We start from the raw sequence: 20,554 nt of genomic DNA on the forward strand, positions 1-20,554 counted from the left end.
TGGCCCTTTGGTATCTTCACACTCAGTTCACAGGTGGGCCACACCCCTGGCACCTGTGCCCTCTCTGCTCTCACATGACAAGGTGACCAGAAGAGGAAGAGTTGGCTTTTATCTTTCCAAATCTTAAAGGAGTCAGAGGATAGTAACACTCCTCCCCCCAGTGTCAGGAGGATCCCAGGAAGTAGAGGCTTGCCCATTCTAAAGAAATTCCCCAGCTGGTTTTCTCTTGGGGTCAGACTGCTATCCTAGGCAGGAGATTTAGACCTCCTGGCAGTGTGTCTTCTAGTCTTCTCTCCTGCTCCCTGATATTCCCCATGCACCAATGGCCTGATGGAACTGGAGCTGCTTTCCTCGGCCTGCATGTACCACATAGATTGGCCCGGTCCTTTGCTACCCACTGCAAAGCTGAGTCTGGCTGCTTGCTCCAGGCGCGAGAACCAGCTGAAGCTGTCACATGACTGGCTGTGCTACCTGGCCCCCGAGATCGTGCGTGAGATGACCCCTGGGAAGGATGAGGATCAACTGCCGTTCTCCAAAGCTGCCGATGTCTATGCATTTGGGTAAGGAGGTATTTTGTTACTCAAACAAATTGAGTGTCTCACCAGCCTCCTCCACCCCGCCACCCCCAAGATTAACCAGTCTCCTCCCAGAGTCTTGCTGCAAGAGATCAGCATGGCAAAACCTCATGCCCAGATCAGAGTCACCTCCAGATTATGTTCACAGCCTGGACAGCCCCAAACTTACACCCTGGCATGTGCGAGTGAGGGACAAAGATGTCCCTCATCCCAGCATTTCCTGCAGCACAGTGGGTGAGGAGGGTGGAAGAACGGTCCTGAGTCCTCTGACTGACTTGAACTGGGTGGAGCAGTCCAGGGTCCAGGAGCAGATGCCCACATTCGTGTTCTCTGCAGGACCGTTTGGTATGAGCTGCAGGCAAGAGATTGGCCCTTCAAGAACCAACCAGCAGAAGCCTTGATCTGGCAGATTGGAAGTGGAGAGGGAATGAAGCGTGTGCTGGCATCTGTTAACCTGGGAAAGGAAGTCACTGTGAGTAACCTTCGATTGTCTGAAGATTTACAAACTGTTTATTGTTTGCTGGCTGTGAGCATGCTGTTGTTGATTTTGTTTGTTGAGCTTATGTGACTTATGTGATAATTTCAGATTTTATTTAGTGCTTTCCTACTAGGCTGTCAGTATTAAGATTATAGAGGTGTCACTCAGCCACATTAGTGGCCATGCCGTCCAGGACTTTGATAATCTATGGAGCTGGGCTAACAAACTCATATAGTGGCAGTAGTGGGGTGGACATGGAAAGACATGGGTGGAGGCAGCCTTCCCTGGTTCTAGAGAGTCCTGGAAGTGTCAGCCACAGAGCCAGCATACCTGGAATTTTGGGTGGGATCCTTGAGCATAGAGCCAGGAGTAAGCCATGAGTACAGTTGGTGTGGCCCCAAAATCACAATAAGAAAAAGAAAAAAAAAGGGGGGGGTTGGTGTGCTTCCAGAAGTCCCAACAGTTACATCCAATGAACCAGAGTCTGTAGACATGGTGGTCTATGTCTGCCCATCAGCCAGTGCCATAGGTTCATCTTACTCTCGAAAGAGAGGCAGACCAAATTTTGGAATTTTAAGAGTCTCTACAGAGATTAGTTTAAAAAAAAAAAAAAAAGATCAGTGATGCTGGACCAGAGCGATAGCACAATGGGTAGCACATTTGCCTTGTACACAGCCAACCCAGGTTCCATCTCTGGCATCCCAAGCCAGATGGTTCCCCAAGCCAGCCAGGAGTGATTTCTGAGCTCCAAGCCAGGAGTAACCCCTAAGTGCTGCCAGGTGTAGCCCAGAACCCCCACAAAAAAAGTGGTGATGCTAGGCCGTTAATATAGTGACATTTGTGGAGTGTGTCTGCATACAAATGCCAAGGCTTCAGCAGAGTTGGACAAACCCTCCCCCTCCCCCCAAGAACTCCAGTGTGATCAACTTTGAAACCAGTATGTATATGTCTTAGTTTCACGGCTTGGTTTGCCTCTTTCGAGAGTTAGATGAACCTATGGCACTGGTTAATGGGCAGACATAGACCACCATGTCTATAGACTCTGATTCATTGGATGTAACTGTTGGGACTTCTGGAAGTACACCAGCCCCTTTTTCTTTTTTCTTTTTCTTATTGTGATTTTGGGGCCACACCAACTGTACTCATGGCTTACTCCTGGCTCTATACTCAAGGATCACTCTTGGAGGGCTCAGGGGATCATATTGTGTATTAAAGATCAAACTTGGGTTGCCACATACGAGGCAAGTGCCCTATTGCTACTGTATTGCACCAGCCCCCTGAATTCTTTTTTTTTTTAAGTTATTGAATCACTGTGAAATATAGAGTTGTTCATGATTGAGTTTCAGTTGTCCAGTGCTCAAGCACCCATCCCTTCACTAGCATCTACTTCTCTCCACCAATGTCCCCAGTTTCACTCCAGCTTCCCAACCAGCCTTGACCCTTCTTTTCTTTTAGTCCTTTTAGGTACTGTAAGTTACTATCTGTTATTAAAAGGGTATCATGTGGGGCCGGGCGGTGGCGCTAAAGGTAAGGTGCCTGCCTTGCCTGCACTAGCCTTGGATGGACCGCGGTTCGATCCCCCAGTGTCCCATATGGTCCCCCAAGCCAGGAGCGACTTCTGAGCGCATAGCCAGGAGTAACCCCTGAGCATCACCGGGTGTGGCCCAAAAACCAAAAAAAAAAGGGGGGGGGTATCATGTATTATTATCATGTTACCTCCTTTCAGCATCCAGTTGTTTAGTTTTGTTTTACTTTAGGGTCAGACTGGCAGTGCTTAGGACTTATGTCTGGCTCTGAGCTCAGGGTTCATTTTTGGCAGGATCAAAATACCATATTGAGTGCTGGAGATAGAACTTAGTTCAGTTGCATGCCTTCTCCACTGTACTATTTCTCGGGCTCTGTCAGCACCTAATTTCTGTCCAGAGTGATCACTTCCCACTATCATTGTCATAGTGGTCCCTTCTCTGACCTAATCACCCTCCTCATTGTAGCAAAATTTCTTCTAAGGAACCAATTGCCCCACATCTGTCTGTGTTCAAGGCATACTCTTGGTTCTACACTCAGGAATCACTCCTGGCAGGCTTGGGATCCTATGAAATGTTGGGGATCAAACCAGGGTCAGCCAGGTGCAAGGCAAGCACCTTATTCTCAATATTGTCACTCCAGCCCCCTGTCTTTGAACTCTTTAAAAAAAAAAAAAACTATGCCCTGGTAGTCTTGTTTATAAAGACTATATGTACACATACAATTTCCAAAAGCCCATGTTTGGTAACATTTATTTATTTATTTTATTTATTTTTGGTCTTGGGTCTACACCTGGATGTACTCAGGGATTACTCCTCACTCTGTTCAGAAATCATTCCTGGCAGTACTTGGGGGACCATATGAGATGCCAGGTCTGCCCTACCCATTGTGCTATCGCTCCAGCCATTATCTTTTCTTGTTCCAAATAGGAGCCTCTCATCCATGCTTCTGGGGATGGGGTAAGGGTGGGCAGTAAGTGCTAATCCTGGTGGTGGGGAGTGGGTGGAGACCTTGTTGTGTTGAAGATAAATTCGAGGCTTTGCACATCTAAGGCATATGTTCCACCCCCTTTGACCTGTTTCCCTGGTTCCTGGATGGTTTTTCTTATTTCCCTATTATGGTGAGCCACCTTAGGAGGCCCAGTCACATTTTAGGACAAGAACCCACATGGCTGTGACTGAGCGAGAACCCTCTTTCAATCCTTTAGAATGGAAGGGTGGGGGTACCGCCCACATATATGGGTTCTGAGGGGCTCAGTATGGTAGTGAGAAGACTGGATCTTCTCTGCTTGCATGCAGTTGCTTTCATGGATAGACCTTCTGGGGGTCCCAGCCCCCAATCTTGGTACGCAAGGCTGCCACCCTCTGCGAACCCACCCTACTAATCCCCATACCCTCTTCCTCTTCCCATTCTAGAAATAGCCTTTCCCCTGCCCCTGATCTCCTTAACCTCAAACTCGATATTGAGAACACTCTGAGGAAGGGGTGATGCACCTCACTGTGAACTGAAAACATGTGGGTACTTCTGAAAAAGCAGTTCTTTCTTTACCAGCAGGTTAAGCAGGAGACACCCCCCCACACACACATACACTGGGTGAGAGTCATGCTTGAGAGCATCGCAGGGACCCTGTCCTGCCCACCTAAACTCACTGCTGATATCATTCCCCTTGCAGGAGATCCTGTCAGCCTGCTGGGCATTCGAGCTGCAGGAGCGGCCCAGCTTCACCATACTGATGGACATGCTGGAGAAACTGCCCAAGCTGAACCGGCGACTGTCCCACCCGGGCCACTTCTGGAAGTCTGCTGAGTAAGTTCCTTTCTGGAAGCTGGGCATCTCAGAAGGCATTGTTGGCTGTGTCCCCACCAAATTCTCACCTAAGGAACACACAGGACAGTCTCAGAGACCACTGTTGGCCCCAGGACAGTCTCAGAGACCCATTGGCCCCGAGCAAGGCTAGGATTTCATTCATCACATGGGACAATGCAGCATCTCTTTCTTTCTTGTTTTTTGTTTGTTTGGTTTTTGGTTTTTGTTTGGGGGTCTTACCCACTGGTGCTCAGGGGTTAATCCTGACTCTGCACTTAGGTGGGCTTAGAGAACCATATTGAACTCTGGGAATTGAATCCAGGTCTACTGTGAATAAGGCAAATGTCCTATCTCAGGGGTCTCAAACTCAATTTACCTGGGGGCCACAGGAGGCAAAGTCAGGGGGAGGCAGGGCTGCATAGGGATTTCGCTTACCGAATATTTGCAATAAAAAATCTCATTAGTAAGAAAAAAATCACCAAAAAATCGTATTAAACATTTGTATACCCTGAACAGAACTGCTTGGGGTATGCGAATGTTTAATGCGATTTTTTTTCTTACTAATGCGATTTTTATTGCGAATACTGTGATATTTGAAGGCCGGCCGTGGCCACAAAATGTTGTACGGAGGGCCGCAAATGGCCCGTGGGCCTTGAGTTTGAGACCCCTGCCCTATCTGCTGTTCTACTGTGGGTCCAAATCTCTCTTGCACCTGACAGCCTCCAATCTTAATGCTGGTGCTGAGCCCAGGCCAACCCAGAGGAGAAGCTTCTGTCTAGTGTGGGGCCAGATGTGGAGACAGTACCTCCTCTTCTCAGCACAGAGACTTAATTTAGAATGGCACAGACTCGGGATGGAGCATAACTGCAAAGAGCCACCTCATATAGAATCACAGCCTAGTTTTGTGGTGCTCAGCTGCTAAGAGCATATATGTCTGTTTAAATATCTTCTAGGGCTGGTTTCTTAGACTATGGAAACCCTTGCCACGTACTTTCTGTCTTGTTCTCCATTTCCTTAGTCTACCAGGCCACTCCAACATAGCCCTCCAGAGGCCGGGAGAAAGCTCAGAGGACTGGTATTTGTATTTGCATACAGGAGGCCTGGGTCCAAACCCCTGAACATCAGTATAGCTGTACTATCGTTTTAGTCCTAACAAAGCATCTTAAATTAGGGGATTGTACCTCCAGAATCCAGTGTATGGCTGAGCCCCTAGACAGGATAGTTTTTTTTGTTTTGTTTTGTTTTTGTTTTTGGGTCACACCAGGCAGCGCTCAGGGGTTACTCCTGGCTCTGTGCTCAGAAATCACTCCTGGCAGGCTCAGGGGACCATATGGGATGCCGGGATTCAAACCACCGTCCTTCTGCATGCAAGGCAAACGCCCTATCTTTATGCTATCTCTCTGGCCCCAGATAAATAGTTTTTAAAGCATACAAGGCAAAGGGCTTATTTCTGAAAGTGACCCTCACATAGAACCCCAGAGCACTCACCTCTGAAGGCACAGCTGCTCCTGAGTGTTAGGGCCAGAGCCAGCCTCTCCCACAGCCAAGATAGCTTGAGCCACCCACCGTTCTGCCTGGTGAGGGGCATCTGGACATACTCCCTCCACAGAAGCCACACCTGCATCTCTCACCTGCTGCCCTGAGTGTTCATTGCAGTCGATAGTCTGCATGCACCGGGCTGGAGCAGTTTAAGCCCTGCATATACAGTGGTCCCTGTCACACAGACTCTGGGGTGGTGGTTTTATTGATTGGTTGGTTTTTGGTGGGGTTAGGGATGGGGAGCAGTAGGTTCTTTATTTTTATTTTGTAGCTCTTGAAAATGTGTCCAGAGTTGCCTGACACATAAGAGTTCGCCAACTCTTAAAAGTAAAACAAATGCCACAGGCTGCCAACACTGGGGACCCCTGCATGGAATGTCTGGCCAGAGGGTGCAAGTGGGACCAGATAGAACCAAGGGTTCACTCTGCTGCTGTTGGCCAGTGCAGGCACAGCCCGGAGGAGTGACTGTTTACAATGAGGGAGGACCATGGCTTAGGGCAAGATGAATGTATTTGGCCCCTAGATGGACCAGAGTTCAGGCCACAGAGATAGTGCCAGGGTTTAGGCACTGCCTTGCACGCAACTGACCTGGCATTGTATATGGCCCTGAGTAATACCAGGGTTGCACACACACAAATAGATGGCTCAGGTTCAATTAAAGAGGGGGTTATTGAACGGTCCTGTTAGAGGTCAGAACTACTGAGCTATTACTTAGTACCTCCTCCTTCCTTGGGGAGATGAAGGCCAAGGCCAGGCCTCCACCAGCAGGAAGTTTGCCATTTCAGATGAAGTAGCTGAGGGGCTGATAACAGACTGAGGAAACCCAGCAGGGTGTGTGGGCCAGGACCTCTCTGCCCACCCCAGAACCTGGGGTGAAGAGATTTCAAAGAGGAATCTTAGGGCCGGAGTGGTGGCGCTAGAGGTAAGGCATCTGCCTTGCAAACGCTAACCTAGGACGACCGCGGTTTGATCCCCCAGCGTCCCATATGGTCTCCCAAGCCAGAGGTAATTTCTGAGCACATAGCCAGGAGTATCTCCTGAGTGTCAATGGGTGGCCCCACAACAAAACAAAAACAAAGAGGAATCTTAGAGCTGGTTTCCAAAGAGAAATTGCAATTTTCCTGTACTTGTGAGTTCATTGGTCTGGTTTCCTAGCCCCAAGAGCTCTGGGCCCCAGTTTTCTCACCCAGAAAAGGCAGGTGCTAAATAGGGACCAGTGTGCAGTTTACTCCAAAGTCCCTAAGGACTGTCAGCCTGTCTCCCCAGTCACAGGTGGGAAACTGAGTCGCAGTGGGACCAAGTGTCTTCCCTCATAGTGGTGACCAAGCATTCCTTTGGGTTTTTTTCCACATATGCAGCCTCTAATTCTCATTTTTCTCTTTTCCTTTCCATCTGTCTTGTTGCCTCTGTGTTTCCGGGGGATGGGGTTGGTTGTTGTGGATGTCTGTCCTGTCTCATCTGCCCTTCCTGATGCCTTCATCTGCGGGACGGTGCTGTGTCACACTCTGCCACTTCGGTGAAATGTCACGGCCACTCCCAATCACTGGAGGAGCCGCAACTATGGGAAAGGACGTCCTGGTCACCCCAACTTTAAGACCACCCGTCCTGTTCTGGAAGAATAGTGTGTCCTCGGTTTCATCTCCTTGTTTTGCATGCTTCCCCCAACCCACCTCACCCTACCCTTCCACACCTCACTTCCTGCTTCCTATCTGTGTGTGCCCATCCTTGTGAACCAAAGGGACCTCTTTGCAGCTGAAAGGATCACCAGCCTGGGCAGATCACCAGACAGGCAGGCTTGTCTTTCTGTTCAGGCTTGTTTTCCTGAGCTAGCTCTGGAAAGCCCCAGAGCTTGGAACAGGGCCTCTGGGCACACTGATTTAGAGTAGAACCAGCCCTTCCTGAGTGGGCAAGATCCTAAATGGCCAGTCAAGTCCCAGCCTCATCCTTGGCTAGAGCTTCTGAAAGGGAACTGAGCAGCTAAGTTGGTGTTGATGGCCTGGAGTTGAGAGGTAGCAGGCCTGTTAGAAAATTCTGCAGAAGGGGCCAGAGAGATAGCATGGAGGTAAGTTGTTTGCCTTGCATGCAGAAGGATGGTGGTTCCAATCCCGGCATCCCATATGGTCCCCTGAGCCTGCCAGGAGCAATTTCTGAGCATAGAGCCAGGAGTAACCCCTGAGCGTTGCCGGGTGTGACCCAAAAACCAAAAACCAAAACAAAATAAAAAGAAAATTCTTCAGAAAATTCTGTTGTCCAGGGATGCTGGGCAGAGGCTCTTCTGTCCAGACAGCACAGCTGTTGGACCCAAATGATGTCCCTTTGTGTCTGCTGAGGCCCACTGACACTGCCTTCTCTTCTCTCTCCCATAGGTTGTAGCCTGGCTACCTTGCATGTCGGGGGCTTCCTCTAATCAACATCCCAATACAGCCACTTCTGCTCAGATGCTCCCTGCGATGCGGGCACTAACCCAGGGACTCAGGCGCTGCTGCTCCAGCCTTCTCTTCCAAGACTCCTGCTATTGCTTTGTTTTTTAAAAACTCACCCTTTCTCCCATCCTTGGCCTGCGTGTGCCTGAGTAAACTGCTCCCACGAAGGAGCCCTCACATGCAGAGCTGGGAATGCCATTCTGGACAGATCTTGACTTCGTGCTGCCTCAGCTTCTGCGGGTGCTCTTGTGTGTGTGTGACTGGTCCTAACTCCTTACTAACCCTCTGTGAGACTCATCCACTGCCCTGAGCACAGTAGCCTCTGGCCTTGGTGCCCACGGCACAGGGGAGGGGGGTTGTGTGGCTGGGAAGGATTTTGTCCAGCAAAGAGTAGAATGATTTCATAGCTGCCTGCAGCCTTCCCCCACCTGTCAGGCAAGCATCACTGGGCTTCACAGTACTGCAGCCCTGAAAGATGCCAGTATAAGAGGCTATGAACTCAGTGCCCACAGTCCCACAACAGAGAACAACCTGCCTCCAATTTCACTAATGGGAATCCAGCTGCTCCTCTTCCCCCACCCACCAAGGCTTCCCCATGCCCCTCACTAGGGCAGTTGGAGCAATCTTGACTCTCCCACACAATCCCATCAGTGTTCACCAATGGGCCAGCCAATGAGTCACATGCAGTTACTGCATAGCAAATAGATGGAGTTTCAGGTACCCCCAGGGCCCAAGCACAGATCTCTGGAAGCAGGCACTGATTATCTTGCACATCAGCTTTTCAGAGGACCCCCATTCTTCTGCCACTTGGAGAGCATTTCCCAAAGGAGACCAGCATACTCTGCTGGGGCCCCAGGTTCTCTCCTTCCACACAGAGCCAACCTGGGTCCAGGCAGCAGAACACATACAACTCCCAGGAGGTCACAATAGTTCTGAGTGTCCCAGATGCTGGGCTTGGAGCCCCCTGGAGGGACCTGTGGCCGAGGCTATTGGCTATGCAGACCTTGTAGCTTGCTAGGAGACCAGTCCTCTGAGCTAGCAGCAGTCCACTTCCTAGTGAATGTTGCCCCGCATTTGAGGGCGACCAGCCAGCTGTAACCCTTGTTTTTGTTCCTCTTTGCAGCATGAGCAGCAGCAAGGTTGTGCCCCGGTTTGAAAGGTTTGGCCTGGGCATCCTGGAGTCTGCTAACCCAAAGATGTAACCAGAGGGGCAGTGCCTCTGCCAGTTCCTATTCTTCTCAAATGTATTTGTAAAACACCCAAACGATCACCGAGATGACCGCAGAACATCACACTCTGTGTCTCCTCAATGCCGAGCCAGAGCCCACCACCCTGACCGTGCCACGGATGCACATGGGCCAGGCATAGCCAAGGCTACTGAGGACCCTGTGCCGACAGGCCAACAATGTTTACACATGTGCCGCAAGCGAACATGCTGGCCCCTGATGTGATAACAACTGACCTTTCTTGGGGGCAAGCAGGAAGGACCACCCCCCTCTGGAGGGCTCTGGGGGGAGGAGGTGGCTATGTTGGGAGGAAAGAAAGCCTGGTAATGGATGGTGTTTGGTCTTGGGGTCATGAGAGAACCCATGGGACAGGGCCCATTTCTGCTTTGGCCTTAAACCCATCACTGGGGCACCTTCCTCAAGTTCTCCCCTGGTTTGTCCCTTTCTCTTCTGATAGGGCCTGGTTGGGAGGAACACTTCCCAGGAACCTAGCTGGATTAGGAGATTGAGGAGTTCCTGGAAACTTGGATCCCCCATCCCCACCCCCACCCAATTCATACCTGCTAGAAAAGCCAAAACAAGCCCTAACACTGATCCAGGTTTGCTACAGGCAGAGGCATTTCATGTGACCCCAGGAAAGCATCAGAGAAGCAGCAAAGCATATTTACCCCAGAACTAAGGGTCCACTCTATCCCTTGATGGCTTGGTAAACTGCAAACCTGCTCCCCACATTTCACATGCCCCTTAACTGTCCCCCACCCCACCCCCCCACCCACCCCCCCACACACAGGAGAGGTCCTGGCCTTTAGAAACCACCATCAGCCACATGGCAACTGCCTTCCGACCCCTACTTCTTAACCCAGAGTTCTAAGCTAAGCTGGAAGCCTGAAGTCTGCTTGGTTCTCATTTACCTGACCTAGCAAGCACCCAGATCTTAAGAGTCAGCCCCAAGCACCAAGCTGACACCAGAAGGAGCAGCTGAGTGTGAAGGAGTTTATAGATGAGAGTTTCTGTCCCCTCGAGATTCTAGGTTCTGATGTGGCTCAGTGGCAGAGCACTGGCCTTGCATGTATGAGGCTCTGGGTCTGGTCCCCAGCACCAGTAAACATCTTGTCAATGGCATGAAGGCCCTAGTGAGCATCATGTCCTATCAGGAACCAGGAAGGACAAAGGTCCTGAGGAGCTCTGTTTCGGCCTGGTCCAAGCTGCTGCAGGAAGCAGGAGGACTCTACCTCACAAAAGTTTCCAGGAGTCCAGTCAAAGAGGCCTAGATCATGGGTTGATCTGCCTGGTAGTCACAAGGCTGCCTCCACCTCTCAGCAGGCTCCCCTGGGGTATCAAGGCCTCAGTGGGACTTTTTTTTTTTCTTACCCCAGCAGCCTTCCAGAACCTCCCAACACTACCAACACATGTCATATGCCCTTGATGAAGTCTGTGCCAGCACATACCAGCTCCAGGATCCAAGAAGCTGTAGTGGGATGTCCCTTCATCCACCTACAGATGTCCACCTTCAAAATTGGCCTGCAAGTGAGCCAAGAACTGGAGGCAGCCATAGGATTCCTTCCCATGCCCACCTGGCTCCTAGAGACACCATGTGGATTTGGCCTTATAAGTCACTCTGGCTTTCCATGTCTTATGTGTGTTGTGGACCTGGGTTAGAGCAGTCACAGACCCTGTTTTGGAGGAACAACACCCTCAGTGCCTGAGGTTTACCTGGAGCCATAGAGTCAACACTCCTTTTGTGACCACCAACTACACCTGTCCACTGAGTCCCACCCTGCCCACCATTGAATCTCCTGAAGGGGTCAAGGGAGATGACTCAGTGGCAGAGAGCATTTAGATTGTGAGGGTGTAGCCCTGTGTGTCCATCCCTGGCACCCCATCCCAAACCCCCCACAAGTTTAAAAGCTAGAATTCCACAAAGACCTTGGAGCCTCGTCCCCCAAGCACCTGCAGGTGTTACCCCCAACCCCCTCCTCCCTGAAATAGAAAGTCACCTGTGGTGCATTCTCATGCGTAGCCCTCTTCTCTGTTGAAATGACTGTGAATAAAGGTGAGGGAGACTAACTGATCCTTTATGCGCCCCGTCCACAGTGCCCGAAGCTGGCACATACTGTGAATTCAGCGCCTGTCATTCAGTTTGTCTCTTGGCTGGCGGTGAAAGGGAACAGGCTAAAAGGGCTCCTTAGTGGTCATTTGGGGAGCTGCCCTTCCCGCCACCCAACACCCCTCCCCCAATATTCAGCCTCCATAACCACAGCCCAAACTTCCAATTCTAAAAGAATTAGGTTCCTAATGAGTTCCCAGCCAGTGGGGAGTCATGTATAGCTTAGTGGTCCTCATATGCACCACCAGGTCAAAAAGGGAGTCCCTCTGTCCCTGTGGTGTTACTTGAGCGCACAGTGGTCTATATGGTTGGGTGGGGGGGGGAATGACTGTTGTGTGTGCAGACCCAGCATCTTTATAGTAGCTGTACAGCTCAGACTTACTGTTCCGAATGTGATGTAAAATTTGTATAGTAAAAGTTTTTATATTTTCTACCAGCTGCATTTGTCTTCCAAAAATGCTATTAATTTAAATTAAAATGATTAGTATTCATGAGCGTGCAGTAGCCATCTTATTGCCAGGGCGGGGCTGGTAGTTGTGAATAAAACTGTTCTGAGGAGCTTGTGTCTGGGTCAGTCCCTGATGATGACATGGGAGGTGATTGGATGATGAATGGAGGACTACTGCTTGCACACACACACACCAGACACACACACACACACACACACACACCAGAGACCACCTCCACCCACAAACCCCTTCTAGAGCAGAAAGAAAGTGAAGCCTTGCTTTGTGTTTCTGATTGATATTCCCCATTAAGTCCTACCCACCACCACACCGGGGGCACTAGAAACACCTGGGGCAGCAGCAGTTGGGGTGCTATAGTGGGATAGGAGTGCTTCAAGTGGATTCTCAAGTGGGGCAATGAGAGGTATTTTTTCTAAAAAGATTTCATGGGTTGACTAAATTTGAGTAACTTTAAATAGAAAAGAAAGAGCACCCAGGGCTCCAGATGCCCATAGAAGAGTCAGTCAGCCCCTGAGTGCCACAGTGGGGACAACTGTCCTGGCCAGTGCCCCCTTCACTGCCTTTCTTTGCCTGTTGGAAGGAGCAGATAAGACAATGTGCAGTGGAGTGGCTGTTCTTTGAAATCTGGCTGCTTGGGTAAAGTGCTTACCCTGTACTTGCCCATCTGGATTCGAACCTTGGTATCCCTTATGGTCCCCTGAACATTCCAGGAATGATAATGCAGAGCCAGGAGTAATCCCTGAGCATCATCAGGTGAGGCCGTCAAGTAAAAATAAAGCAAAATGTAAATCTGTCTGGAGCTTCCCTCTTGGGAGGGGAAGGTTGGTAGAACAGTAGAGAAGACAGGAAACCACTTTTGTGGCCCCGTACTCTGAGGCAGGAAACTGTTTTCTCTGCATTTTCCGGTTTTAATCATCCTCTCAATGCTGTAAGGGAAACAATGGGAAGTTAAGGTATCCACCCATCCCAAGATTCAGCATTGACTCTGACTTTCTTGTATCCAAAGTCAGAACTTATTGGTCAGACATTACCGTACACCCACTGGGCTCAAAAGATGGTACTAAGCACTGGACATGTTAACAAAGTAGTGTCCTTGGGGCCCAAATGATAGTGCAGCGTGGAGGGTACTTGCCACCGAGGTTCAATCCCCAGTGCCCTGTTTAGTCCCCTGAGCACTTGAAGAAATGATCCCTGAGCTTAGAGCCAGGAATAGCACTGCCAAATGTGACTCTCCTCCCCGACCAAAAAGAGTAATGCCCTTACCTTCAACCCTGAGTCAGTTGAGTCTACTGGGTGAGTTCATAGAGGGGAGCCTTCAAACTACTAGAAGGGTGAATGATATGGCCATGAAGAGGGCACTCTTCCCTGAGGGAATGCATAGGCAATGGCTCAGAAGACTGGAAACAGTATATTTGGGAGACCATGTGTTTTCAACTGTTAGAAGATGAGGATTGAGGCCCGGAGAAATAGCAAAGCAGCCGATCCAGGACCTAAGGTGGTAGGTTGGAATCCCGGTGTCCCATATGGTCCCCCGTGCCTGCCAGGAGCTATTTCTGAGCAGACAGCCAGGAGTAACCCCTGAGCACCGCCGGGTGTGGCCCAAACACCAAAAAAAAAAAAAAAAGATGAAGATTGGATGAACATTAAGAGAACCTGGTTAGTAACAACCCAAAGAAGTGGGCAGGGGGGAGGATGTGCGCGTGTGTGGTAAATACTCTACTCGGGACCCAGTGCTGCCTGAGTAGGGCAGGGCGGGTTAGAATAGGACTTTTCTCAAGGCAGGCAGGAGGAATGAAGAACAGTTGATCTATGTGAAGATGTGGACAGCCCGGCTAAATTTCCACATGTCTTTCTGTGGGTGATGGGATCATTCACTGAGGTAACTAAACAACAGGAGGGTGGTACCCAGCTAAGACAGTCAAGACAGATGGAGCCTGGGACTGGCCTGGCAGATGGATGTGTGACTGGCAGCACATTGAAACTCTGGGATAGGGGCCAGAGAGATAGCATGGAGGTAAGGTGTTTGCCTTGCAAGCAGTAGGTCAGTGGTTCAAATCCTGGCATCCCATATGGTCCCCCGGGCCTGCCAGGAGTGATTTCTGAGCATAGAGCTAGTAGTACCTAACCCCTGAGCATTGCTGGGTGTGACCCAAAAAACCAAAAAAAACCTCTGGGATATTATAAATATGATAGTGTCTCTGACAGAGATTGCTAGCTCTCCACCAAACCCAGATTATCCTCTTAAAAAACAAGCAGACGCTGCCAACATGAGGTTTAGCAGGCCTCCCCCAGGCCAAAGGCCTTTTTAACCAGGCCTAGGAAGGGTGCGGGACTTGTGTCACACCAGCACCCTGCTACTTACTTCCTCTAGAACTCCAGGGCTTCCCCTGGGCCATATACCTGGGCAAGCCAGCTAGGTGGGTCCCAACGAGGAGCTTAAAAAAGGTTACCCTAGGCCTTCCCCATTTTCCACCCGGCTCCGAAGGGAGGGTTTGGGTGGGGGCTTTGAACTTTCGGCCTTCCAGCTCTTGAAGGATCTCTTTCCTTCCTGGAAGTCGGGAGTTTCTGCCAGCATGGGGTTTGGCAGGCCTCCAAAGGCCTAGGAAGGGTGCAGGACTTGGGTCACACCAGCACCCTGCTACCTCCTTCCTCCGGAACTCCAGGGCTTCCCCTGGGCCACATGCCTGGGCAAGCCAGCAAGGTGGGTCCCAACAAGGAGCTTAAAGGTTACCCTAGGCTTTCCCCATTTCCCACCAAGCTCCAGAGGGAGGGTATGGGTGGGGGCTTTGAACTTCTGGCCTTCCAGCTCTTGAAGGATCTCTTTCCTTCCTAAGAGCCGGGAGTTTTTGCCAGCATGGGGAATGGCAGCACAAGAGGTTCTGGCTTCAGGTAGTCCCAGGAAAGTTTCTTTACTAAACCTTTGCACTGTGAAACTGTGCGGGAGCTATTGCCCCTGTGCAGAACATATAGACAAATATTTGTATATCATTGTGATTAATCTGTTTGTCATATTCAGAATGCCACCCAGAAGCTCATTTTATTCCTTTACTCCCTCACTCCCACCTCCTATTACAGAACATTTAACCATTTTTTTGTACTAATGATTTTTGTTTTGGCCAAGGTGGATTGCATATCTTTCACAGTAATGTTTTAGGGAGGAGTCTGAAGCTTCAGCAGGCAACACGGGGACGACATGGCTCCATGCAGTAGGCTTTTAGGCCAAGCTTAGGGGAAGATGCAGTCTCAGCTGCCCCCCACAGCCTTCTCCTTCCTCCCGGTCCCCTGGGCTACCCCTGGCTGCCTGCTCAGGGTCCCAGGAAGTGAGTTCCAGTGAGGAGCAGTTTAAAGGAGACCCCAGGCTTTCTTGTTCCAAGCGGGGAGGGGACTGGTGAATTTTCGGCTTCCAGCAATTAAGAAGCAAATGCCTCTCCGGGAATCGGAAGCTTCAGCAGGCAACACGGGGACAACATGGCTCCATGTGGTAGGCTTTTTGGCCAAGCTTAGGGGAAGATGCAGTCTCGGCTGCCCCCCATAGCCTTCTCTCTCCTTTCTCCCGGTCCCCAGGGTTACTCCTGGCCACCTTCTCAGGGTCCAAGCAAGTGGGTTCCAGCGAGGAGCAGTTTAATGGAGACCCCAGGCTTCCTTGTTCCTGCAGGGGGCGGGGAGGGGACTGGTGAACTTTTGGCTTCCAGCAATTAGGAAGCAAATGCCTCTCTGGGAGTTGGAAGCTTCAGGGGGCAACTTGGGGATGACATGGCTCCATGCACTCTTCGCTTGGTCAAATCACAGACCAAAGTGGTGTATCGAAAACAACACCCTCACTCTTGACTATTTCTAAAACATAAAAGAGACACATGTATCTCCTTTGTATATCTCAGATGTATTCCCTTAACATCTATAACTCTTTTCAGTATCCTCTGATATAGTGACAATTTTGCCCACTGGTTTTTTTTTTTTTTATTTGATTGTTAGCTTTTCCCCCTTTGAGATCTGTTTTATAAGCAATACTGGTAGAAAAGTATCTCTGTATAGTTCATGTTTGAACCAAGTTACAGGGAATGTTGGACTTTATTTGTCGGCCCCCAGATGCACCAACAATATCTTGTGGCATTGTTTCTCATTTGCATAGGCACACTAAATGGGAAATTAATACATATGCAAACAAGTTCTTATCTAATAGAGATGGGAACACAAATTTGATAATGCAGTTAGGCCTTATACCCTGAACATTGGCATAATGATTTGGCTTAGGCCTCAGAAGAATGGGCATTGCCCATACATCCCTGAACAATGGATAAGATCCATGGAAACAACCACAACTGACTATAACATTACCATGATCCAAACCTCTACCAGGGAAGACCTACCACTGCTCTGGCATTGATTTACTCCAAAGAGTGCTCTCAACACCCAGAAGACTCAGCAACAGCCTGCTTGCAGGGCAGATCGCTCTGCATCTAATGGTGTGCTGAAACTAGAGGATGCTCCACATCAGCCTGACTTCAATGAAAGAAATGCATAAAATCCAGAATCTTTAAATATAGGAACCTGATACCAACAACAGCTAAAGTGTGAAAAAGTTCCACTGGGACCACGGAGAATGACTCAGGTTGGACAGACTGGTATGGCTGGAGCCCAGAGTTGGTCTTATGCCAATAATCTTCTGGAGTGAGGCCTTCTTGTAATAAGGCCAAGGATTTTTTCCATTTTCCCCATATTTTTCTGGGCCTATGCAAACAATGGCGATTGCCACTGTCACACCTTTACTGTCTTTTTTTTTTTTTTTTAACCCTTATCCTTTAAGGAAAAAAAAATTTTTTTTAACCCTTATCCTTTAAGGAAAAAAAATGGGGCCGGTGAGGTGGCGCTAGACTAGGTAAGGTGTCTGCCTTGCAAGCGCTAGCCAAGGAAGGACTGCAGTTCGATCCCTCGGCATCCCATATGGTCCCCCCAAGCCAGGGGCAATTTCTGAGCTCTTAGCCAGGAGTAACCCCTGAGCATCAAATGGGTGTGGGCCCCCCCCAAAAAAAAAAAACAATTTACTGAACTTAAAAACAAATAACTGCAGTAGAATGTCTGTCTCCAATACAGTCAGGGGATGGGAAGGGGGGAGGGGGCACTAGGCGGGGGGGGGGGGGGAATGTTACACTGGTGAAGCGGGGTGTTCTGTTTGTGACTGTAACCCAACTATAATCATGTTACTTAAATAATAAAAAAAAAGGAAAAAAAATACAAGCAGACTTTTCCTAGTCTCTTTAGCAACTGGGGACAGTCCATGGGAATGAGTTGTGCAGTGAGGGTCTGACCCTAATATCATCACACAGTCATTCCACTTTCATTTTCTATTGTTGGCCAAGGGAGACCCTTCCAGGATATCTTGAGGACCCTTTTGTTGAATATGGAATCATCCCATCCACTTGGGACCTATCTGAATCGCTATGTAGAGGGCTATATATCAAGTTGCTGTGAGCAAGAAAACATTGGGTTGGAACCATACTATAAATAGTTTTTGTGTTTTGGTTTTGGACCACACCCAGCGGTGCTCAGGAGTTACTCCTGGCTCTGTGCTCAAAAATTACTCCTGGCGGGCTGGGGGGATCATATGGGATGCCAGGGATTAAACCCAGGTCCATCCTGGGTCAGCATCATGCAAGGCAAATGCCCTGCTGCTATGTTATCACTCCAGCCCTATTTGTTTTTTGTTGTTGTTGTTATTGGGTGGGACGACTCTAAATTCAGGATCTATTGTAGCTCATGTCCACTGAGTGCATTACTTAGTAATAGTAATATCAAGCAAGCAGGGAGAAAAATCCCAGACATTGTGCTAATCAGAGACAAATAACTGATTTACTGTTCACAGTTATTCTTGGAAGTTGGAGGGTTTTTGTTTTTTTTTTTTGGTTTTGTTTTTGAGGGGGGGGTTACACCCGGCATCGCTCAGGGGTTATTCCTGATTCTACGCTCAGAAATCGCTCCTGGCAGGCTCGGGGGACCATATGAGATGCTGGGATTCGAACCACTGTCCTTCTGAATGCAAGGCAAACACCTTACCTCTATGCTATCTCTTCGGCCCAGGAAGTTGGAGATTTTTAATTCATTTTATACTAATTTTATAGTGAAGAGTGCTTGTTCCATGTGTCAGAAATGGTACAATGAGAGAGGCAGGAATTAAACTCAGACTTGACTGACACCTGCATCATTAACATTTTCTTCAGGGCTAGAGACATAGCTTAAAGGGCTGAAACACATGCTTTGCATGCAAGAGGTCCAACTTTACTCCCCAAAGCTGCATAAACACCTAATCACTACTGAGAGTGAGTCCTAAGCACCACAGTGTATGATCAAAGCAATCCAAAGTACACACACACACACACACACACACACACACACACACACACACACACTCCAACAAATTTGGGAGCCAGCCTAGTTTACATATTGAAAATAAACCTCAGAAAGAATAAACAGGGGCCGGAGAGATGAAGAGATAGCACAGCGGTAGGGCATTTATCTTGCACACAGCTGATCCAGGACAGAGAGTGATTTGAATCCCAGCATTCCATATGGTCCCCATGCCTGCAGGGAGCGATTTCTGAGCATAGAGCCAGGAGTAACCCCCGAGCGCTGCCGGGTGTGACCCAAAAACTTAAATAAATAAATAAATAAAAGAATGAACAATATTTGAATTAAGGCCAAAGCGACAGCACAATAGTAGAGCATTTGCCTTGCACTTGGCCAACCTGTGATGGACCTGGGTTCGATCATCCCCAGCATCCCATATATTCCCCCCAAATCTACCAGTAATGATTTCTGAATGCAGAGCCAAAAGTAACCCCTGAGCACTGCTGGGTGTGTCTCAACCCCCCCCAGGTACATATTTCTTTATAAAAAGAATGAACATCACTTGAATTTAATATTCATAAAATACTCACTAAACCCAGGGACTAATTGTACAAAGTTTTCCTGCAACTTAAATTGGGTTTGCATGTAATGGAGATTGAAACTGCAAACTAGAATCTCTCAAAATTGGTTTTAACAGAAATGATAGTTTTTCCCATCATAAACTCTTTTCCAGAGCTTGTGTTGATAAGTACCTGTTTAGAGAGTATATGCTAATAGCAAATCCTAATTTCCTGAGGGGCAGATTCAGGCAGATCCAGGCAGAGCTCACAGCTGTCTTTAATGATTCAGTTCCAGTGGTAAGTGGAAACAGGAACAAAAATAAATAAATAGTACTATATCACGCTAAGAAACTTCAGGCCAATACAGTGAGTAGCCAAATTGCCTTGTACCTGGCCTGCCTAGGTTAGATCTCTGGCATCTCAAATGGTCTACCAAACACTGAGGAGTAACACCTGACTGTAGAGTCAGGAGAAACCCCTGAACACTGCTGGGTGTGTCCCAAAAAACCCCCAAAACCAACAAACGCAAAACTGTGAAGCTTCAGCAAAAGAAATAGACTTAGTTTTCTCTCTCTCTCTCTCTCTCTCTCTCTCTCTCTCTCTCTCTCTCTCTCTCTCTCTCTCTCTCTCTCTCTCTCTCTCTCTCTCTCTCTCTCTCTCCTTTTTTTGTTTTTGGGTCACACCCGCCAGTGCTCAGGGGTTACTCCTGGCTCTAGGCTCAGAAATGGGGAACCATATGGGATGCCAGAATTCGAACCAACCACCTTAGGTCCTGGATCAGCTGCTTGCAAGGCAAACACCGCTGTGCTATCTCTCCGGCCCCTCCTTTCCAAACTCCTTCTCCTTCTTACTCCTTTCTCTCTCTTCTCCCTCTCCCCTCCCCCTCTCCCTCTCCCTCACTCCTTTCTCTCTTTTTCCTCTCTCCTTTTCCCTCTTTCTCTCCCTCTCCTCTCTCTACCTCTTTCCCTCTCCCTCCCTCCCTCTCTCTCCCTCACCTTTCTCTCTTATGTCCCTCTCTCCCTCCCTCTCCCTCTCCTCCTTTCTCCTTCCCTCTCTCCCTCTCCCTCCTTTCTGCTTTCCCCCTCTCCCTCTCTCCCTTTTTCCTTTCTCTTTCCCTCTCTCTCCCTCTCCCTCTTACTCCTTTCTCTCACCCACTCTCCCTCTCCCCTCCTCTCTCCCTCCCACTCCCTCTCTCTCAAAGAAAAAAGAGAGAGAGAAAAAAAAAGAAACAGACTAAAATCAAATCACACCACTTTTTGGGAGAAATAATCGCACACCATAATCTGGCAAAAGACTAATATTTAGTTATATAAAGTAAAGGACACAAACACAAATACACAGACACGCAAAATCCCATCCAAAAAATTGGGAAGAAGACATGAGCACACTTCCTCAAAGGTTACATTAAGATGGCCAACAGGAACGACGTTTGCCTTGCAAGCAGCCAATCCAGGACCTAAGATGGTTGGTTCCAATCCCGGCGTCCCATATGGTTCCCCGTGCCTGC

At 48.9% G+C, this 20,554-nt stretch overlaps 2 protein-coding genes across 2 annotated transcripts in view; one reads left to right on the top strand and one right to left on the bottom strand.

The window, feature by feature from the left end:
• Nucleotides 1-10,124, top strand: part of KSR1 (kinase suppressor of ras 1) — a 159,913-nt gene extending 149,789 nt beyond the window's left edge. The window contains 5 exon segments of the mRNA XM_049772774.1: nt 429-560; nt 912-1,047; nt 4,250-4,383; nt 7,472-7,543; nt 9,469-10,124. Of these exon segments, the coding sequence (XP_049628731.1) occupies nt 429-560; nt 912-1,047; nt 4,250-4,383; nt 7,472-7,543; nt 9,469-9,547 (553 nt within the window). The 3' untranslated portion in view covers nt 9,548-10,124.
• The window catches only part of PIGS (phosphatidylinositol glycan anchor biosynthesis class S), a 1,033,024-nt gene that overhangs the window by 203,754 nt on the left and 808,716 nt on the right, over nt 1-20,554 (bottom strand). The gene's annotated exons all lie outside the window — the stretch shown is intronic.

The sequence above is a fragment of the Suncus etruscus genome, chromosome 1, assembly GCF_024139225.1.
Source record: "Suncus etruscus isolate mSunEtr1 chromosome 1, mSunEtr1.pri.cur, whole genome shotgun sequence".
Taxonomy (NCBI): Eukaryota; Metazoa; Chordata; class Mammalia; order Eulipotyphla; family Soricidae; genus Suncus; species Suncus etruscus.